The 20,807-nt window shown below is 39.0% G+C and overlaps 1 protein-coding gene across 6 annotated transcripts in view; it reads right to left on the bottom strand.

Moving 5' to 3' along the window:
• The window catches only part of LOC142367250 (semaphorin-6C-like), a 191,438-nt gene that overhangs the window by 27,654 nt on the left and 142,977 nt on the right, over window positions 1-20,807 (bottom strand). For all 6 annotated transcript variants that reach the window (XM_075449229.1, XM_075449228.1, XM_075449233.1 and 3 more), the window contains 2 exons: window positions 15,241-15,299; window positions 14,529-14,582 (listed from right to left, as the gene is read on the bottom strand). In XM_075449229.1, the coding sequence (XP_075305344.1) occupies window positions 14,529-14,582; window positions 15,241-15,299 (113 nt within the window). The remainder of the gene's footprint in view (window positions 1-14,528; window positions 14,583-15,240; window positions 15,300-20,807) is intronic.

Below are 20,807 nucleotides of genomic sequence, written 5' to 3'. Positions count from 1 at the left end.
TCAGGTAGGTCACATAAAATCAGAACAAAGTGTGTGTAGGTTTCTGTCACGTCATCCACTTAGCTTGTCTCCTAACCTATTACACTTCCAGTGTGAAAGTTTTCTAATGGCAGAAAAGCAGCAAAAAAATTTTTTAATTTAAAAAAAAAAAAAAAAAATCATAACTATATTTTCATTAGTGTGAATCATGTCGTTTTACCCACTGTTGCACCAGCATTTTATTAAAGTACGCCAAAGGGGACTAACCAAACACAGGCACAAAGTTACTCATACAAGTAGTAGAAAAAAAAATATCTATATTTTTCACATTTCATATATGTATAGTGTATACTATATATATACTTTTAGGAAGAGCAACAAAAACTTGTTTAATCTATGAATTTCAGGTAGAAATTCATGTACCGTATGTTCCAGTTTGTCTGACATTTATAGCTCAGACAGTCAAAAATATCACCATCATCACTTAAAGCTGGCAGGATGCTCATTAGCAGCAAACGCCCGCCTGAAATTCATCCAGTGAAGCCGCTTACACTCTTCCCCTCATTTCGCTCAGTGCAGGAAGAAGATGAAGACAATTAGCGTCAATACAACCGCTTTTGGCTGCTTTCTAACACCTCTCATCCCCGACTGTTCAGCACACAACACACTCAGTTCATTTGTAAGAGCTCCAGCTCATTAAAAAACACTTTAACACGCTTTGATGGCTCTTTTGCCTGCTTACACACACACACACACACCCTCATGAAAGCAAAATATCTCTCCAAGCAATTGGCAAATATGTTATCACACACATTTTACACTTCTGTGTGACACACAAACTCTTTTGTTTTTCTTCTTGTGCACTGAGGCACATCAGAAACACTCGTTCGGTTTAATCGCTCTGTTTGTGTCTTTGTTATACACACACTGTAATTAGGATATTGTTTCTTGTGTGTGGAGAGTGGAGAGCTAAGAGTAAGCCTTTGAATTATACCACAGAGATAGACTGCATTAGTTAGCACACACCACAGGAACAAAGTTTATCTGTAAAAGTATTTAAAAAGGTCAGAACTCTGATTTTAAAGGGATCAACTTTCTTCCTAACTTTAAGGCCGAACAAGGACATTGTGTTCTTCATTGGACTTTAATATTAAGTACAGAAGGGTTGAAATTAGTTCCTATCAGAGGAGCTAAATGTGATAATAAAGATAATAGGACGTGGAGACTGCTTTTTTACAATTAATGCAGAACAACATGAAAAACTGCCGTCTTATTTAAGGGCTTCACTGAGCAAATTTAACTATCTGAAGCAGATGTGTCTGGTTGTAAAAGCCGTGATTGACGATTCTGCCTCTATATCCCCCTGTTAAATAAAGGTTAAATAAAATTTTCAAACAAGAAAAATGTAATAATAATAAATGAGTCTATTTTTGACCACTGAACTGTCCTTCATCCTGTCTACTACTGAAATGTGTTCAAAGTGCCTCTGCTAGAACAAGCATTTTAGTTTTTTCCCCAAATGAAAATTAGAAAATAATATCTGCTTTTTCTTCTTGATTTAAATTTCTACATCCGGATTGTTCACTGCTGCTTGGTCTTGGTTGACAGGCAAACCAGCAGGTCGTGATAACATGGACCTCTGACTGAAGCGTCTGCTGTGTATCAAAATCAGCAACTAAAAGCATTCAAGTTAGAAAAGTCCAATTCCGATGTTTTAGGGGCATAAGCATAAGAAAAACTCATTTTCGAGTTGAAAGGGTAATTAAAATTGCAGAACACAGTACATTACTATCTTGTGTATTGCAGGCAGGTGGTGAGTTTCGTAAACTATGTACGTACCATGGCTATTTTTTTCTCTTTGTAAAATAATCCCTCATTGTGTTTTCTTCTGCTCTATGATTCTGAAGAATTTCTAAATTATTACAATATATCCTCGGAAAATCTGAAAATAAATGGAGTTTAACAAAATCTAACCCCCCATTTGAGTGTAATAATAATAAAAAAAGGACAGTTCAACTAAGAACTGAAGTTTATTCCTGTTAAGTTTACATGCAATTCACCTCAAATATGATACAACAATCCTAAAATCTGCCTCAACTCTGGTTCAGGTGAATAATTTGGCATTTTTGTTTAAAATGCCCCAATGGTATCTTCATTGGATGTATTAAAGAAAAACCTACAATAAGTAAATCAAGAAGATTAAAGGAAGCAACAGATACTGTATCAGAGAAAAAAGTGAAAGCAGCGCACTCCTGGTTTTAGTTTCATGACTCCCATGATTCAGTTCAGGCTCAGGCTTCGATATGGAGTCGTGCTCCACAAGCAGGCCACTTTTTAAAATGGATATGTGGCATTTTGGTGGCAGCTCTCTCAGACAGAGTGGGGTGAACTGGAGACTCACCTCGTTTTCTTCTAAAATGTGTTTTTTCTTCCCACATCAGCGAGGAGGATCTAATGGAGACATCCTGACCTTCTTCATTGAGTTGCAGCCTCTTTTCACTTAGACACGCACGAGTGAATGCAGCCCAAGTTTTCATCCATTCACACGCACGCAGCGCCTGAGATCTGGCATCTTTGTTCCATCATCAACGACTGATATCTAGGCATCAGAGGATATCGGAGCATCAAACAGAAAATGCAGCTTACAGTGCGCGTTTACTTTTAAATGTAAAGACAGGGCACTCTGTTTTTGTGCGAAAGTATTGTAATGGAAGCCGTGTGCGTGCATGCGTGATAAACTCTGTGCCTGGCATACTGGGGGGGTGTTGGCTTACAGTGTTGCTATAATGATTAAAAGACGATTGAACACTGCAGGTTTGAGAGTTCAGCAGCTGTGCCAGCTCGGGTTTGGTTCCGTCTAATGTGCTCCAGATAATGTGAGCACATCGGTGACTTCTGATTCAACTTGAGGGCAGCAGGTATGTCAACCGATGGACAAGGAAAGCCTGTTGCAAAGTTCAGACGGTGTCAAAAACACACTGAACAGGCATAAGGTTAAAATCACTGAGTAACACTGATTATCTTGTAATGATGCACTGTTATCTTGGGACAACCTACATGTTGGCGTTCACATGGATGATACTATGACACTTCTCGCCTGCCTAAACATTTTTCCCTCCACAAAAGCACTTCCCAGAAGCAACTTCCCCGAGCAGGACAGCAGGGTACCGCAAAACTACTATGGAGGGGCTCAAAGGACAAGACAAAGAATCGTGGTGGTCACCCGACTTTCAAAGTCTCCATATTCCAATCTGATGGGATCTGATGAGATCTATGGAGAGGAAGCCCAGTCCACAGAAAACACATTCTGTAACCCACCAGGACCAAAAGAATTTATTCAGAAAATCCTCAGATACTCTTTGTCCACTCCCTAGCTGCTTGGAGCCATTTTGGTTGTATAAGGACATAATGTCCATAATGTGGTTGGTTGGTGCACAAGACCAAGTTACAACAACCCACAACTACAAAAAAAAACAGTGGTCTGAGTGTCTTAACATGGTACAGCAAATAAGTATACCACATCTGAGAGCAGCACAGATGGACTTTAAGAACCAGTGACTTGTCTTTGTTGTCTGATACATGTTTTAATCTGTATTGAAATGCTGAAGTTCATTCATGTGGGCCCTCATCGGTTGGCAAACAAAGCAGCCATTGAGAGAAAAACACAAAAGAAGAATCCAACTTATCAGTAGCTAAATGAAAAGTCAAAGGATCAGAAAAGTCATTAAGAGAAATCAACTTTAAACCTTGAAATAAATGTCATGCTCACTGTTATGGTAGAGTAATAAGATGCTTAACTCTTCCATCAAACAGCATTTTGAGCCTTTAAGCATCCTTTAAATGTCAACATCTCACTTTCATCTAATTAAAAACAGAAGAAGCTATTGTGTTGAATGTGATGTGAATCACCCCATCTTCTCCCTTGAGGCAACAGAATCCCCCTCCGAACAACTGCAAAGAGCAGCTCTATGTCCAACAGCAGGAGATTGATTCTGAAAAACGGCATCATTCTGCCAGAGTGAATGAATCTTGGCAACTAAAACACTGACTTTGACCTTCATACAGTCTAAATGTCTGCAAAGTGGTCACAGTGTCAAATCTGTCACTGCGCTGAAGACTCACAAGTCTTCCCAAGCTCAGTGTTTGATGTCAATATCTGATCTTTGATGTAGCCTGCCGGTGTTTTCTATGCTCTAAAACAGGATGAAAGATTATACACTGCTTTAAAATTTCAGGGTTTCAGATTTTAATTTCTGACATGCTCATCAAACCCTGTGAAAATTCACTGGATGAAACAAAGCAGAACAGCTGACACACTGCTGAATGTTAATGATTACAGCACAGCTGAAGACTCTGAGGTACTTAGTATTATTTTTTATGTCAACACATCGTTGCACATGATGATGTCTTTGTTTATCTTAACATATTTGAGCCAACTAGACTATCAAATATCATGGGAGAAAACAATTAAACTGGTGCATGCACACAAATAATTCAGGTTGCATTATTTGTGCTACGTGAACAGACCCAATCATTTAAACGAATCGTGTGCATGAAAAGAAGGGTTTTCCATGTTTAAAAGATATCAAAACCATGTGCATCTGCATTGACTTTCTGTATTTACAACACATTTCTATGCATCTGGATTTCATTGAGGCATTTTTATTTTTTTTTTTTTTTGAATGGTAGCTGAAACTTGAGCAGCAGTCAGAAAGGAGTGTTAAGGCTGGATGAATAAACTCCGAAGCATTTGACTGAGGCTCAGATCTAGACTCCCATGCTTTTGTTGCCTGAACTCTTGAAAGACTTCAGTTTAGGTTAAATTTACAGCGTGTTACTTTATGAAATACAATATTCATAGCCATGTTTTTTTTTGCCATAAATTTTCATCACCTTAGAAGGAGTAATTTATATCCAGGTATTAGAGTAGTGCAGGACTGTCAGACCAAGCACAGTCTCTGCAGTGGGTCTTTTTAACAGTCACCATAATTTGGTTGATTACCAGTTGGTTGCAATATATCATTTGTGTTGCTAGATGTCACTAAATCAAACACAATCAAACACTCTGCACCTTTATATAAGTAAACACGTCTTTTTATTGATTGTTCTGATACATTCTGGGATATTTTCAGTACTTGCCTAAATGGGCTGAAAACAGAATATGGTGGCAATTACATTTTTTCAGAGCACATTTTCTTTTACGGTGTGATCGTTTAACCAGTATATCAAATCACCCTTTCCAACAAGCTTTGTTGTTTTTCTTCATTGCTGGTATTGGTTTTGGTACAGTCCAGTTACATTGTGTGGTAAATGATTGTGTCAAATTCAAGTTGTTGTTTTTTTTCCCCAGAGCTTTTAGTTGCAGCAAAATAACATTTATCATAGCATACTGACTTTTTCCACTTGCTGCCAAAAAATGTGACTGATCATTGCTTAGAGGCCCTGTCCTCAGTATCATCCAACATGGCTGGGAGTCAGACATCATCACCTCCCGCTTGTGCTGGACCTAACTGATGCTCTCTGTCTGAATGTGAGAAAATCCCTGCAGCTTATTCAAAACTTGGTGGGAAGATTGAAATCAGAGTAATGGGGCCTATTGTTGGGGTGGGTCCATGTTTGTTTGGCCTTGTAAGATAGACTAACCTTATATCTTACATGGAAAAAGTAAAAAGGTCTTCCAAACACGTTCGTGGAAACCCAGTGAACACAGATCAGCGTCACATTCAGGTGGTCAATTTCAGCTTCCAGGGAGACGACTTTAACGGTATTGAGAAGCTCAACTTCGTAATTAATTTAATTTGCTGGATTGCCAGCCATACAATAAGTAATCTAAAGGTCACAGACAGCATTCACGTCATTTAAGAACCATTATAATTTACATTTGTACCACTCATTCTGCACAATGCCAACTCTTGTATATAAAAAAACATCCCTGTAAAAGCACACTGCAGCATAATGGCCAATTTATGTTCATTCAGAGCCTAAACTAAACTCATGGGGGCCTCCTTCTCAGCACATTAAATAACGAATTTGCAGCAAAAACATCATTATAGCAATAGTTCCCCGCCAAACTATGTCATTACAGTAACGACAGCCACTGTAGCGTAGCACTGCCAAAGAATACGGCTGCACATGGGCTAAAACATCAGTCATTCATTGTGTTCGGAGTCCTTCATGCCCGGCTGCCCGACTCCACGGAGTTAATGCTTCAGACACCATTATGGAGAAAGTACCTGCTGTCAATTCCTCTCCAGAATTGCAAAAACACCACTCAGCTTTGACTTAATTACTGCGAGTTCTACAATGGAAGTGTGAAAAATGAGCACACTGGTGAATATGGTTAATATGGTTAAGAGCTACTGTCACTTCTTATTGTGTTATGGTACTATTAACTCCCTGGGTAAACCCACAGGTGCCAATGAAATCTAAAAGTTAAATGACACGGTAAATCACGACACAATTAGCACAGGTCAAGGCATGAATCCTCTGAAAAGCGAAAATGAATCCAACTCCTTCGTTCGAGCGTAACGGCTGCATTTGCTATGCCTGTAATTGTGCTGGGGACTAATCTCTGCACAGCAAGGTGTAATTCTGCCTGTAAAGTACTACATACGGGGGATAAATTCAATGAAGAAGTTATTGGTTTGTATGCCAAGATGTGAGTGATGCAAGTCCTTCTCTTTATGCTCACATATTTCTGCTGTTTCTGTGATTAATTAGGCAAATTGGAGGTTGAGCTGAAGCAGCAGAGGCTATAAAAAACCCACCTGAGCTCAGTTTGCGTGGAAACATGGTTTATGTTAATGTGCTCTGTCTGAAGCAAAGCGAACATTACAGCGAGACAAATGTGCTGTATTAACATTAAAAGGTGCAATCAGTGATAATATACTGGCTTTTTTTCCCTTTGTATTCCCAGATGTTTCTCATCAGTAGAGTCCAACAAACTATCAACTGCCTATGTCAATTAAAAAAATGAATAATCAGAGGATTCACATTAGATATGTATGGAGTAAAATTGAAAAAAATAAAAGTCCAACTTCATCTCTGTGAGGTCTAGCATTTAAAATATGAAGTTACAAATATGAAGATATAAGATTAATCAATAAATGATAAGTTATACCAAAATAAATAATACAGATGTTTAGAAAATAACTTTAACAGAGTATTCTACATACTATTAACTGGGGTATCTGCACAATTAAGGGTGTTAAACGTAGATTTAATGAAGATTGTCTTAAAAATCTTAAGAGGAAAAAAAGAAAAAGGAAAATGGTTTCTGGTTCATCCTGGTTGGAAAAAAAGGCCTGATTTTAGTACAATGCTAAAACTGTCAACATAGCTCCATTTTACATTACATTATAACGTAATATATAAGCTTTAGATTGGGAGATGGGACAGTATTCCATTCAGAAGATTAGTGGTTGAAAAAAATAGTCATTTTTATGCCATTATCAGATTTAGACGAGGTCTAAGTGAGGCATCAGGATGTGTCAGGAATGTGTTTTTCAGGCTTTCAGCAACAGTCATCTGCTTCATGATATGGTCACATTATAGGCCTACTGTATTTCTCTACACTCAGGGACGGTGATGGTCAACATTATTTCTAGAGAATTGATGTGCCCATTATAACAAAACCAAAAGGTATGAATAAATCAAAGAACAAAACATGAAGAGCTGCAAAACTTTTTGATGTGACAGGTTTTTACTCCTTGATTGATATTTTCTCAGGCGTCTATGGTTTCCTCATAACAAGGCTCTGCAATCAACTGTATATTCTAAGCATGTCTTCTGACATTCCAAATAAACGCACATAAATGGAGAATCTCTTCCTTCACACAATCGGTCCTCCCCTCCCTCTGGTATTGCAGAACACCTGTTCCTCCTCAGTGAAGCAACTTACAGCAAGGTCAAGTTAAAACACGCTCCTTTTTTTTTTTTTTTTTTTTTTTTTACCATTGAGACGGAGCCAAAAAGCAGTGAATGAGGTGCAGAGTTTAGTAAATAGGTTGCCAGTGATTTGTTTAACTAATCTCCATCCTAAATTTTAAGCTCTCCAAGGAAAACTCCTACAAATACATATTTAGCCAAGACGGGTACAAAGATCAATGAGCCTGCGACTTCAAAGTGCAATCTTCCCACTGCTCCTCATTAGTAAATATCAACAGTAATTTTATTTGCTTCAAAAACATCTTTGCGACAGGCACAAAGCCTTAACAGCTATGACCCTAAGTGTTTATCCAGTCACTTTTCATTCAGCAGTACTTCACGCCCCGCTCACTAATTGAACACCTAGTGTATCTAAAAAAGTCTTTGGATTTGGCTACAATCCGACAATGTTACTGTAATGGACTCACTGATATCCCATAAAGAAGAACATCATGTGAGCTTAAGGTGCTGATCTGAGTTTTTCAACAATAGCAAACAGCGTTCGAGAATTGTTGACATTCTTATTAATCATTTCAGTTATATGCAGCTGTCTGGCCTTGCACAGCTCATTGTTATAATTTCGCAGGCTTTGTTTGTACAGCTCATAGTGAATCCGAACCTTTGTTTTCCTCCACTTAAGTTCAGCTTCCCTGCATTCTCTTTTCAGGTTTTTGACTGTGTTTATCCACAGTGTTTTCTGTTTGCTCAAGGTGCTCTTAATTCTTATCGGTGCAACAGCTTCCATTACATTAAAAAATTTTAAGTTGAAATGATCCAGCAGTCCTTCGACCGACTCTGCGCTCATTGTTGGTAACATAACTATGGCCTCCCTGAACTGAGCACTTGTTTTCTCATTTATGTACCTCTTCTTAACTGAGAAGCTGGTTGTTTGAACATTCTGAGTGATCAATAAATCAAATAAAATACAAAAATGGTCAGACAAGGCCAAATCAATAACCACAACAAAAGAAATATCAACACCTTTACAAATTACCAGGTCCAGAATATAGGTTCTGTTACATGTTGCCACAAACCAAACATGTCCAGCACAGAAGACAATTCTTTGGCATTACCATCCGTCGTATTATGTGAATGTTAAAATCCCCGGTCAAGATAAAATGGTTAAAATAAGTCAAAATAACAGACAATAATCAGAAAATTCATCAATAAAACTTGTACAGTATCCTGGAGATCTGTAAATGATTAAGAACAGGATTTTAGGAACACCCTTTAAAATAAAACTAAGATATTCGAAAGAAGTGAAATCACAGCGGACATTTTGACACATCAAAAGAGGAAAGGCACAAGTGTAATTAACAAGATCAGTGGTATTCCTAATGAAAATGAGCTGTTGGAAATGTACGCAGCTCCACCTGTGGTGTTTTCTGCTATGATCAATCAGAATGATGCAAAAGACCTTTAACATCCAGGAAATAAAACATGAAACTAAGTACCCTTTTGGTGTTTTTTTTTTTTCTTAAACACAATTAAGGCTTTATTTTGATATCTTATTCTTTCCAGAACTGTACTAAACTGGTTCAAAACGTACTTAGAGAACAGGAAGTACTTTGTGTCAATAGGTAACTTTACATCTGAGCACTCAAGAGTCACATGTGGAGTTCCCCAAGGTTCCATCCTGGGACCTCTTCTGTTTAACATCTACATGCTCCCACTGGCACAGATTATAAAAAAAAACCAACAAAATAAACTGCCATAGCTGTGCAGATGACACGCAGATATATATTACAATGTCACCAGGAGACTGAGGCTCTGTACAGGCTCTTGGTAAATGCATTGAGGAGATTAATGACTGGATGTGCCACAACTTTCTCTAGCTAAAAAAAAACAAAACTGAGGTAATTGTCTTTGGAGCCAAAGAGAAACGATTACAGGTTACCACAGAACTTCAATCTATACACCTAGAAACTACCAACCAGGCCAGAAATCTGGGTGTAGTGATGGACTCAGGCCTAAATTTGGAAAAACACATTAAGGCAGTAACAAAGTCAGCCTACTATCACCTTAAGAATATATCAAGGTTAAAGGATCTGATGTGTCAGCAGGACCTGGAAAAACTAGTCCATGTATTCATCTTCAGTAGGCTTGATTACTGTAACAGCATCGTTACAGGTCTACCTAAAAAGTCAGTTAGACAACTGCAGCTTATTCAGAACTCTGCTGCTCGAGTCCTCACTAAGACCAAAAAAGTGGACCATATCAGTCCAGCTCTGAGGTCTTTACACTGGCTGCCTGTCCATCAGAGGATAGACTTTAAAGTTCTGATGCTGGTCTATAAAGCTCTGAATGGTCTAGGACCAAAATACATCAGTGACCTCCTGAATCAATATGAACCTTCCAGACCCCTCAGGTCTTCTATCAGTTCCCAGAGTCAGAACCAGACATGGAGAAGCTGCATTCAGCTTCTATGCTCCACATGTCTGAAACAAACTCCCATAAAGCCTCAGATCAGCTGAAACACTCTATTTTCAGCTGAATAAAGCTCCAAATCTGAAGCTTGAGTTTAAAAACTTAATCACATTTTAACAACTATTTTTATCTGATTTTAACTATTGTTCTTATTTCTTTCTTTTTTGTGTAAAATTTAAATCATGCTTTTTATTTCTACTGTTTTAATGTATCTGTAAAGCACTTTGAATCGCCTTGTTGTTGAATTGTGCTATACAAATTAACTTGCCTTGCCTTTTACTAACTGAACTTTTGGGTTTTCAAGACTCATGAGAGCCTTGTAAATGAAAATAAATATAGTAAATGTAGTAAAATCTAACTAATCTAATCTAACTCATAACTTGAGCCATACAAACATCCATCGGGTACAAAAACAGTTCCAACCAAAATGCAGTGCACAGGTCCACCTACCAATCAACACTTTTACTGCTCTTTTACTGCTCAGAGCTTCGCTCCTGTCGTCTTTTTTGAACATATGATTTGTATTCCAGTCAACTGCCACAGCCTCATTGCAATGCCAGGTGGATGCAATTAAGGTAAGTGGTAGAATACAAAGTGAACCACTCTACGCTCTGAGGACTCTAGGTCTAACATTCACTGCTTTTTAAAAAAGCTCTTATGGACTACAGAGAATTTAGTTCAGGAGATGTAGCCTCTGATTGAATCAGGGCTGTTCTGTTAGAAAACTGCAACATACCTCAGCAGGGACACGACAATGTCAAATCGAGGCTGGGATTGAATTTGAAGAGGCTGATAGAGGAAATAATTTAGACCTGAATTTATTCTGCAACATAATACGTTTGCAGTTTTTAGTGAAATAGAAAGACTAATCGTTTATCTCTTTAATTTCCTCTCGATTCATTGACGTCTCAGTGATGACCTTGCTCTCCTCACCTCCATTCTCTTCATCTGTGCTGCTGTAATTGCTGACGTGATGCGGCACATCTAGTTCAAGTGTTCCTGAAAGACTAACCCAGCTCAAGTCAAGTAGATTACGAAGCAGGAATGTCTGTCTTTGTCCCTGCACTGGCTTTAATCACAATAATGTAGCTTATAGAACCTTAAAAGGGATTCACTGTGTGGGTCAGCTGTCACTCTGTGAATGACAATACCTCTGCTGGTTTACAAGCAGGTAGCAGCCATGAATACAGAGCAGGTAGCTCAGCTTTGATCAACTGGATTGCAAAGTAGTGGAGGGTAATGAAGTCAAACGGAGTGATGAGCTACTGTACATCACTTGAGCCAGTCGAATGGAAGCAACAAAATTTCTTCTAGTTGAATCTGAGCTTATAAGACAAGAGGTTGAACCGAGATGTGGGAGTTACTCAGCCTCTTGTTGCTGAGCCTCAAAAAAAAGGGTTAGGGCTTCTTCATCATCACGGTCCTCTCTCCTCTGATACTGAGTTCTGCATTTACATTGGACGCTGTCATGTAAAATTCTGCATGCATACAGCTTTATGCAAATATGTTCTAAACAAGCACACAGTCTCAAGTTGTGGCTTATATTTTTTGGTAGGTTGTATTATTGGATTAATTGCATCTTATGTGTGATCCGCTACAAAGAAAAAAGACAAAAAAAACTTGTTGCTAGGTCACCAAACCACTTTTGAAAACCACTGCCATTGTTTCGAGAGGCGTCTGGCTGCAGACCTGCACTGTCAGGACCCATGACCTGCACTGTCAGGACCCTTAGTTGGAGACATGCACTGTGACGTCACCTGCACTGTGAGGACCCGAAGCGACAAGCGAGGAGCACGTATTTTTCGTTCCCCATTTGAACTGTGGAGACGACGAGGTGAGTAAAAGTCGAGTGAACACAACTTTCTTTCATACGAAGAAACAGAAACAGTCTTTATTCACTGGAACGTTAAGTTGCAAACTATATGTAAAGTTATATTAATTTTAAAGAATCAGGGTTTTTTTTAAAACTTTTGGCTAGTCTTCAGCGTTGTTATCGTATCGATAGTGCTCACTTAAATGTGCCATTTTTCGTATCGATAGAGCTGACTTGTTTAATTTTGTTTGACTTATTACGACATTATTTGTCTCTTACAGATGCATATTTCAATAACTATATACTGTAAAGGTATATTAATTTTAAAGAATCAGGTTTTTTTTACTTTTGGCTAGTCTTTAGCGTTGTTATCGTATCGATAGTGCTCACTTAAATGCGCCATTTATTTATATATATATATATATATATATATACATATATATAATTTAGTTTTACTTATTACGACATTATTTGTCTCTTACAGATGCATACTTCAATAACAACCGCCGGCACTACGCCCAAAATTGAACGCTGCACGTCATGTTGCAAACTGTTTCACTGCCCTCTGCAGCTTTTGCTGGTTTAAATTGTAGGCACAGAGCCACTTAGAGGCACATACAAAAGGTGGCATTTTATTTAAAGGTAAGCATAATGTATTTGTCTGTTTGTTTGTACTCATAAGTATTAGCCAACGCTACTAACTTCTGGCAGGTTGTGGTTTGGTTTGTAAAAGGGTAAAAGGAAAATGAAGGGAATGTAGGTTGCAGTGAAGAACATCTGACACCTCACTTTCTGTCTTTTAGAAACCTATCCCAGTCACTAAATCCTGGCAACTGGACAGAGAAAACTGGACTAAAAATTCAGGTAAGAGTATAAAGTATGTATAATGCATGTATTCATATTAATAGTTGAGTACTCAGGAAGAAGAGCAGCAGGCAGAGGTCTCCAAGAGAGCCAGACTTGCTGATGTGGACACACCAGTGGAAGGCGTAAGCTTTTGCACAGTATCTATTGGTCAGATACTGTTGGTGTGGCAGCTATAGGACAGACATCTTTCTTTCTGTCTTTTCCATAGGACTCGGTTGAAGATCGCATTCTTCAAAATTGCAGACATGCAGCAGAGTGGGCTGAGGCCAACAAACCACTGTTGTCTGCCAGATTGGACCTGCCTGACGTTCTGGGCATCGGGGAAGAGGGACAGGCAGAGGCTGCTCTACAGTATGGGAGGTTGTGGAACGAAGAACTGGACGAGGATGAAAGAGAAGCGATCCTGGAGCCTTTCAAAATGATATTTCACAATATTAACGACATGTTGATATTTTGTGAACAGGTAGTCGACAAAAACAAAGATTTTTTGTCATATTGTGAATGTTTGACTGAATAAACACTACAGAACATTTGATCATGTTGTGACTTGGTGTGTTTTTTATGTTTTCTCATTGATCCCTTAATCCCTTAAATCCCTTGACTAAGATTATACTGTAGATATCAAGAGTTAGGGTACTATTTAGTGGTACTAAGGTGTTCCAGCAGCACAAAAACATAATTGGCATAGACATAGAACCAAACATGAAATTTATGGTGGTTAAGGATAAAAATACAGAATAATACAACAGAAAAACTAATTGAAAGAAATATATATATATATATATATATATATATATATATATAAAAAGAGCAGTGCGATAAAGTCAAAATGAAATGATAATGAAATAGCAGTGACTTACTCTATAGTACACAATAAAATGTACAGTATAGGCCTATGGCATCTTGTGAGATGTTGACTTATGAATATGAGCCTAAGAGAAAATGTGTGCAGTGACCAAACAAAAGCTTACAATACAAATAAAAACAATAGACCGGGAATTGATAGATTTTATGTCGTACTGTTAAATAATTAATTCATTTGTGAGGACCTCTTGAAAAATATAGTGTTTAAAATCGTTTAAAAATACGTGCTTCCGATACACACGCTTTTATTTTGAAAGGCTTCAAATCAACTTCCGGTCCTCACAGTGCACTTCCGGTCCTCACAGTGCAGGTGACGGTCTGCAACAGGGTCCTGACAGTGCAGGTCTGTGGGTCCTGACAGTGCAGGTCTGCAGCCAGACTCTCTTGATTGTTTCAAACACTTAGAAAAATGTTACATGATCTTTGAAGTTCTGCTGCGGACTACTTTCTGCCAAATTCTCTTGGCTTGAGTTTTTTTCCAACTGATCACACATCTGGTGAAATGGTTTTACTGCATTCCACTCATCCTTTCAGTGACGGGTAATACATGACATTTCCAAAAGTGATGCTATTCAGTCACCTGTCAAAAGGTAGCGCTGGAAATAAAGTGTGAACAAAGAGAAATAATAGAATAATACTTAATGTATCTTACCGTAGGCGGAGTCGGCTGCAGACTCCTGGTTTCTCGTTGTCAGCTGCACATCAGCTGCATGACACAAAACAAAGCCAGTCAATCGCACTGTACAAAAACACATTTATAATGCCATCTATTATCCAGTCCTTTGCTTATTATAAATCAGTGTGTTTAACTGGACAGAAATGTCCCAGTTATAAGGTTTTGGAAGTATCCTGTTTATGTGTTGGTGTGTGATTCTGAAAGCTGGATCGTTAGTTCTGGGTGATGCTCAGGCCAGTTAAGAGACCTGTGATAAACTAGCAGGTGCTCCTTTTGTGGTTTTAGCCTTACACAGAAAAATCATGCTCCCACCATCATGGGTCCATCAGCTTGATCAACAGACTGGTAGTGTGATACAACCATGTGCACTCACACTTGCATCTGCAGCCAGCTGAAAAACCAATCATTTAAAAAAAAAAAAAACATGCAGGGTTTTGCACTGTGGGATGCATGTGCAGTATTTCTCCAGAAAATAAGGATGTGCAGAGCCACGTTGTTTTGTTTTCATGTAAACCTAATATTCCTTTTATGACTTAAACCGGGATAAACCTCATAACCAGGATACTAGTGTCCATGGAATAACACCCAGGGCTGCATTGTTACAATCCATTGGCTTTTACACCATTTACTCCTCATATTACAACTGTTATCATTGTTGCTGTGGCTGTAAAGGACAGGTTTATCTTACCAAGGCAGCTGTCGGAGTTAAACGAGTGGTCACCCTCGATATCCTGCTCAAACCCAGCTCTGAAGAGAAATGAAAAAGGAGAGAAAGGAATTTAAATAAAAAATAAATAAATAAAAAGAAAAATAAATCAGCCATGCAGCCCGTCTCATCTCATGTTAGTTGGTGCGGGTTATTGCTGCCAGGATCTATATCAGGTATGAACATTTGTTGAATTAGCTAAAATCACATAGCTCATGTCCAACTCATCATTTAGCCAGACAATTTCAGAGGTCACCTGCGGAGAAAGAGTAAACTTTTTTCACTCATTTTCAGCCTTCAATCAAGCGAAGGAAAGGTCAAAGTCATCTAATAGGACAACAGACGTGGCAGAGGCTGTAAAGTGAAGCATTTTATTTTCAACTGCAGCTGCAGTAAATGAAGCTATTTACTCTGCGTGTCTCTGGCTCTGGGTTTGAGACCCTGTTGTTTACCGGCTCTTTTGTCACAGCTAATGCTTCCAAGTGACCTTCAAATCAATTTTTATCCCATTGAGGCCGGGAAAGCATTGCCGCATTTCTACCTTTAAAGCCGGGGGCGCTGTTGCGTTATTCTACCTTTAAGGCTGGGAAAGCGTACACGTCTTTTTTCATGTATAAGGTTGTTTTGCACCAATTATTGACCTCTGCGCCAATTAAATGCACTATAATAGACACGTGAGAGTGTCGTCATGTTCCTCGTGTCATTGTTTTGAAGTTAAGTTATATCGAACAAGCATGGAGGACTTTCAGTGGGAAGACATTTCAGACGGTAGCGGTTTGAGGAGTTTCTTGGCTTTGATGATGCTGATGAACGTGCTGACCCAATTGATGGAGATTTTTGGCCAGCACATATGTTTGAGGATGATTTTGAAGGGTTTGAATGTGAGTGGAAGACTGACAATTACCACCGTAATCGACGGAGAGATTTCAACCGCACACCAGCGGTGAAAGTTGATTTACCTGCAGATGCCACACCGTTGCAGGCATTTAATCATATTTTTACTGGGGAGCTTTGGGCGCATCTCGTTTCCGAGACGAATAGATACAGTGACCAGGTACTTCAGACTCCAGCTCGAGCAAAGATGGCAAGGTGGTCACACGTAACTGTGCCGGAGATGAAAACGTTTATTGGAATGTGTATGGGCTCCTTGTGCTGCCAGTACGAAGAGATTACTGGCGATAAGATAAATATATAAATAAATAATTTTAATATAAAATTTTATTACTGTTTTCTAATTGAAAATAGCGCTGTTCCTGCACTTTACTTTTTATTTAATTTTATTACTGTTTTTTTTATTGAAAATAGTGCTGTTCCTGCGCTTTACTTTTTACATTTTCTATTTTCGTGAAGGTGTATGTAAATAAAGTCAATTTCCAAAAAAAGCCACAGGTGTAAGCTCTCAAATACTTTTTGAATTTTGTTTCTATCTGCTACAGAGGCTGAGAAATCAATCATTTAGTAATTGCTGAATTTCCAGAAAAACTTCAGGTTTTAGGGGGTCTTTCTGAAATCGCCCATAGGTTTTACAGGCATTCCTTTCCAGGCGTTTTAGGCCTAAATGGGTTAAAGTGGCCACACATCAGGATTTCACTGCCAACAACAGTATGACTGCAGTGTCCAAGACGAGGAGCAAGAGACTCATTTTGTCCTTACTCCTCAGCCACTTTAAGCAGGAGAAATCATTTAACTGTTACAAAGTACAAGTATGAAATACTTTAAATGCTTCAGTGGCAGCTGTATTTCAATAGATAATGAAAACTGCTCTGATCTCACTTGATCACTTTATTTTTGAAGGGTGACAAAAATAAAGTGTACTTATGGTGATCGTGACGAACGACAAAATAAAAATCATAATAACAACTGTTCAGCTATGTGCCACACCACGAACAATAAAACAATAACGAGATATCAGCTTCTGAGCCACGCCAGTGAGAGTAATGGTCTCTGTCTGGCCACTCTACTAAAAATCTAAATGCTTGATCTGACACTGGTTGAGTAGCAAGTTTAGGAAATTTCATGTGCAGCTTAACATTTCTGTCCTTCTGGACCGAAAGCAAAAATAGAGAAGAGTACAGAGTCGTTCTGGCAACGCTCGCTCTGTCATTTAGAGATTTCACGACTCATTTTCCACTCAGAAACAAAAGCAACATTCCACTGAACCAACCAGTGATATTTCCGAAAAGCATTTTAGAGTTTAAAAAGGTGTTTTGTTTTTCAGACTGTTGTTATCTGTGACAAAGCCATTCATCAGTCTTATCACACTGAGCCGACACTTACTCATCTGGAACATTGGCCCTCATTTATCAAACTTGCGTAAGACGAAAAACATGCGTAGGTCGTGTGTACGTTCTTTTCTGTGCAAACGTTGGCATTTATCAAATCCATCGTGAGCACAGGAAAGATGAAATCGCCACGACGGATCTGAAGCCGTGTACGCACTTTTCCATTTTGACTTGCGGTGACTGCAATAGCATGCATAAACAGCAGCGTCACTAGTGCGTGCCTCATGAGTCGCAACAAATCCCTAGGTTAAAATTACAGACTTATCACTTCAAAGAAGGCCCATGTTTTATTTGACTTCAACATAAATATAAACATAAACGCAAATTAAATAAATAAAACAATTAAACAAGTACAACTCCGTAATTGGAAGAGTGATGGCTCATTATTCAACCTCCTATTTAAGAGGTGATTGTAGCGGCGCGGTAATAGCGAAACGATGGCAGATCTGGCTTTGTTGGAGGACCTGAACTCGCGCATCAGGCGCGAGAGAGTGTTCCGGGACCGGCAGGATTTCTTTCGGGAAAATGATGAGCGGCTTATTAACCATACAGGAGAGGCGCTTTAACACTGCGCATAGTACGCATGCCACTGTGGAGAGGTGTACAGGGCTCCTAAAGGGCAGGTGGATCTGTCTCTCGGCTGCGGGGGGAACCCTTCTATATACGCCCGAAAAGGTATTAATAAATAAAAGGCATTCCGCATGCAATAATAATATTGCATATATGCAATATTATTATTGCATGCAGAGTGCCATTTCCAGATAGGCTATACATCCAGAGGACCCCGTACCCAGAGATCCCTACCACCAGCCTGCACTGCCAAGAGCGCTCAGGAGGAGAGAGGAACTTATTCAGCGATTCTGACTTTTGGTAAGCATTCTGTTATTCAAGGAAAAAAGACGTAGCTCCGATCAGGCCAGCCACCCTCTCCTCCAAGGCACTCAAATCCAAACCTGGATCGGAGCTCTCCCCCTCTGTTTGTGACATGCTGCGTCGGAGAGCTCTGCGACCTTCTTTGGTGGCAAATTTCATATCGGACCACTTCTTCCTGATCTTATTGGAGAAAAAGTAAAACATTGTTCAATTTTAGATTTAATTTAATCTGGAGTTTATCACATTTTATTGACCATCACAGTAGGGGAAAATACATAACTCGTCCGGTCTGCGATTTACATCGCCAACGCTGTTGACAGCCGTCCCAGCTGTCAACAGTGTTGACAGCGTTTCTTTGCCGCCTTTCGTCTTTCCATGTTGCAAATTCTAGAGGTGCGGCCTTTTGTAGAAGGCGTGGTTAGGATCATTACGATGGATTTCAGCCGCCAGATTTATCAACAGCCGCTCGGTCTTACGATGGGATTGGTGTGGTACGCATGTTCTGTAAATCTCACTTGAGCCTCTGCGTACGACGAGTTCTCCGCTCATATCAACGATGCTTTCTACGACGGCTTGATAAATGAGGGCCAAGGTGTTTCCTACTCTTTGCAATTCCTCTCAGCAAAAAAAACATTTTCGAAAACTTTTGCTCTGCTTTGATAAAATTTAAAATTTGCCTCACCGTTACTCTTCGCTTGCTTTTCTTTTACCGACCGTTTCTCATTTTTTCTTCATCGGTCTGTGGATTTCAATTTCCTGCTGCTGTTCTAACCACTTTCTCCTTGCCATTAATTCATTTGCCGTCTTTGTTTCTACTTCTTTTTCTCTTCTGTTTTCCAAAATTGCCTTTTTCTCCATCGATATACATCAGTATTTCAGCTCTATTTCAGTCCTCTCACCCTTGTTTTCTTTTTACACCTTAGCAGATGCAGTGGTGTGATGTCGCAATCAAAAGTCCGCACTGGCTAAACCAGAGTGAGCACAGACGGCCATTCACACCCCAAATGTTGTGTCAAAGAACTGAGCCTCATGGCTGAGAGTTTATCTGGACTGAATCCATTAGGCTGGTGTTTTGCCACAAACTTATAACCATCAGCAAGAACCTATCCCTTCAGCCTGGTTCAGTAAGAAAGCACTTTTAATGCAATGAGGCTAATAATAAAAGACAAACTCCTACATTCATCCACAAATTTTTGTATTTTTGCCTTAACCCAAATAAAAATCTTTGATTTTGTTTTGTTTTTTACCTTGAATGACTTGAAACTTTATTGACTTTTGACATAAGTTGAAAAAAAACAAAAAACACTGACACTTGACTTGAGACCTAATTGATTTAAAAGCTTTAATCAAATAAAATAAGACCTGATTAGAGTCCTAAATAACTCCAAAACCAAAGCAACAAATTCTCACTACCATGTGTGCACATAATTAAGCTTCATCAGTAACTCCTGGTGTTAACACCCCCTTTGAAGTAACTTTTCAGCACAAAAAGGTACTGATCTATATCTGTATCTTGTTTGTGAAGGATTTTATTTAATTTTTTTTTTTTTTTTTTAAATCACAGACTTCACAGTCTTAAATTGGGGTTGGACTATAAGCAAAGGAATAAATCACATTTAAAGTCACACTTAGTTAAAGTCTAGCCTTCATTTTCGTTTGAAGCATAAAAAAAATTTTTTGGGTAGCTTTAGGAAAACTTTAAAGTTTGGGTTGAAATACATAATTCTACAATCTCAATTATATGACAGACATCCATCTCTATTTTCTGGGTATGGCATCTTGTTAAGATATTCTAGTGAAGTCTACTACACTACTTTGCACACTGGAAATTGGTGATAAAAAGGGCAACGCCGTGCATTTGGAACTGCTGCCAAGGGGTGCTGGAGCGAGTGTCTTTATTTGTCAGGTTTGTAATGAAAGCAAGCTGGCTTCTCTTGAATGATAGAACACTTGAACTGCCATTTATACGCATCCAATGCAGCCCTGAATATTTCTAAGAATGTTATGGAGTGGCTGCATATGAGACGCCCATGTCCATAGCATTTATTTCAGAATTCTTGCCAAGATTTTCGAGTCAGATCCCCTTGAGATTTATAGAAGATCTCAGAATGAGACAGTGTGGGAATGTAGCAGTTGATCTTTCTGAGTGACTGTACATGCTTCATACTATTTTCTGCTGATAGGTATGATGCTGGATTGCATTGTGGATATGCTCAAATATGCTTGATTTTCATATCAACACAAAAACGGAGATCATCCACTATTATTAACATGCTGCACCCATTGAAGTGATTTCTGCAGCCTACCTGTCCATCTGGTCCCGCAACCTTTGTGCGGTGGCCATAGCAACCCCTGTCCCCTGCCTAGAAATTCCCACGTGTGAAAAATAACTAC

Source organism: Odontesthes bonariensis, chromosome 18 (assembly GCF_027942865.1).
Source record: "Odontesthes bonariensis isolate fOdoBon6 chromosome 18, fOdoBon6.hap1, whole genome shotgun sequence".
In the NCBI taxonomy this organism is placed as follows: domain Eukaryota; kingdom Metazoa; phylum Chordata; class Actinopteri; order Atheriniformes; family Atherinopsidae; genus Odontesthes; species Odontesthes bonariensis.
This window is presented reverse-complemented; position numbering and strand designations above follow the sequence as displayed.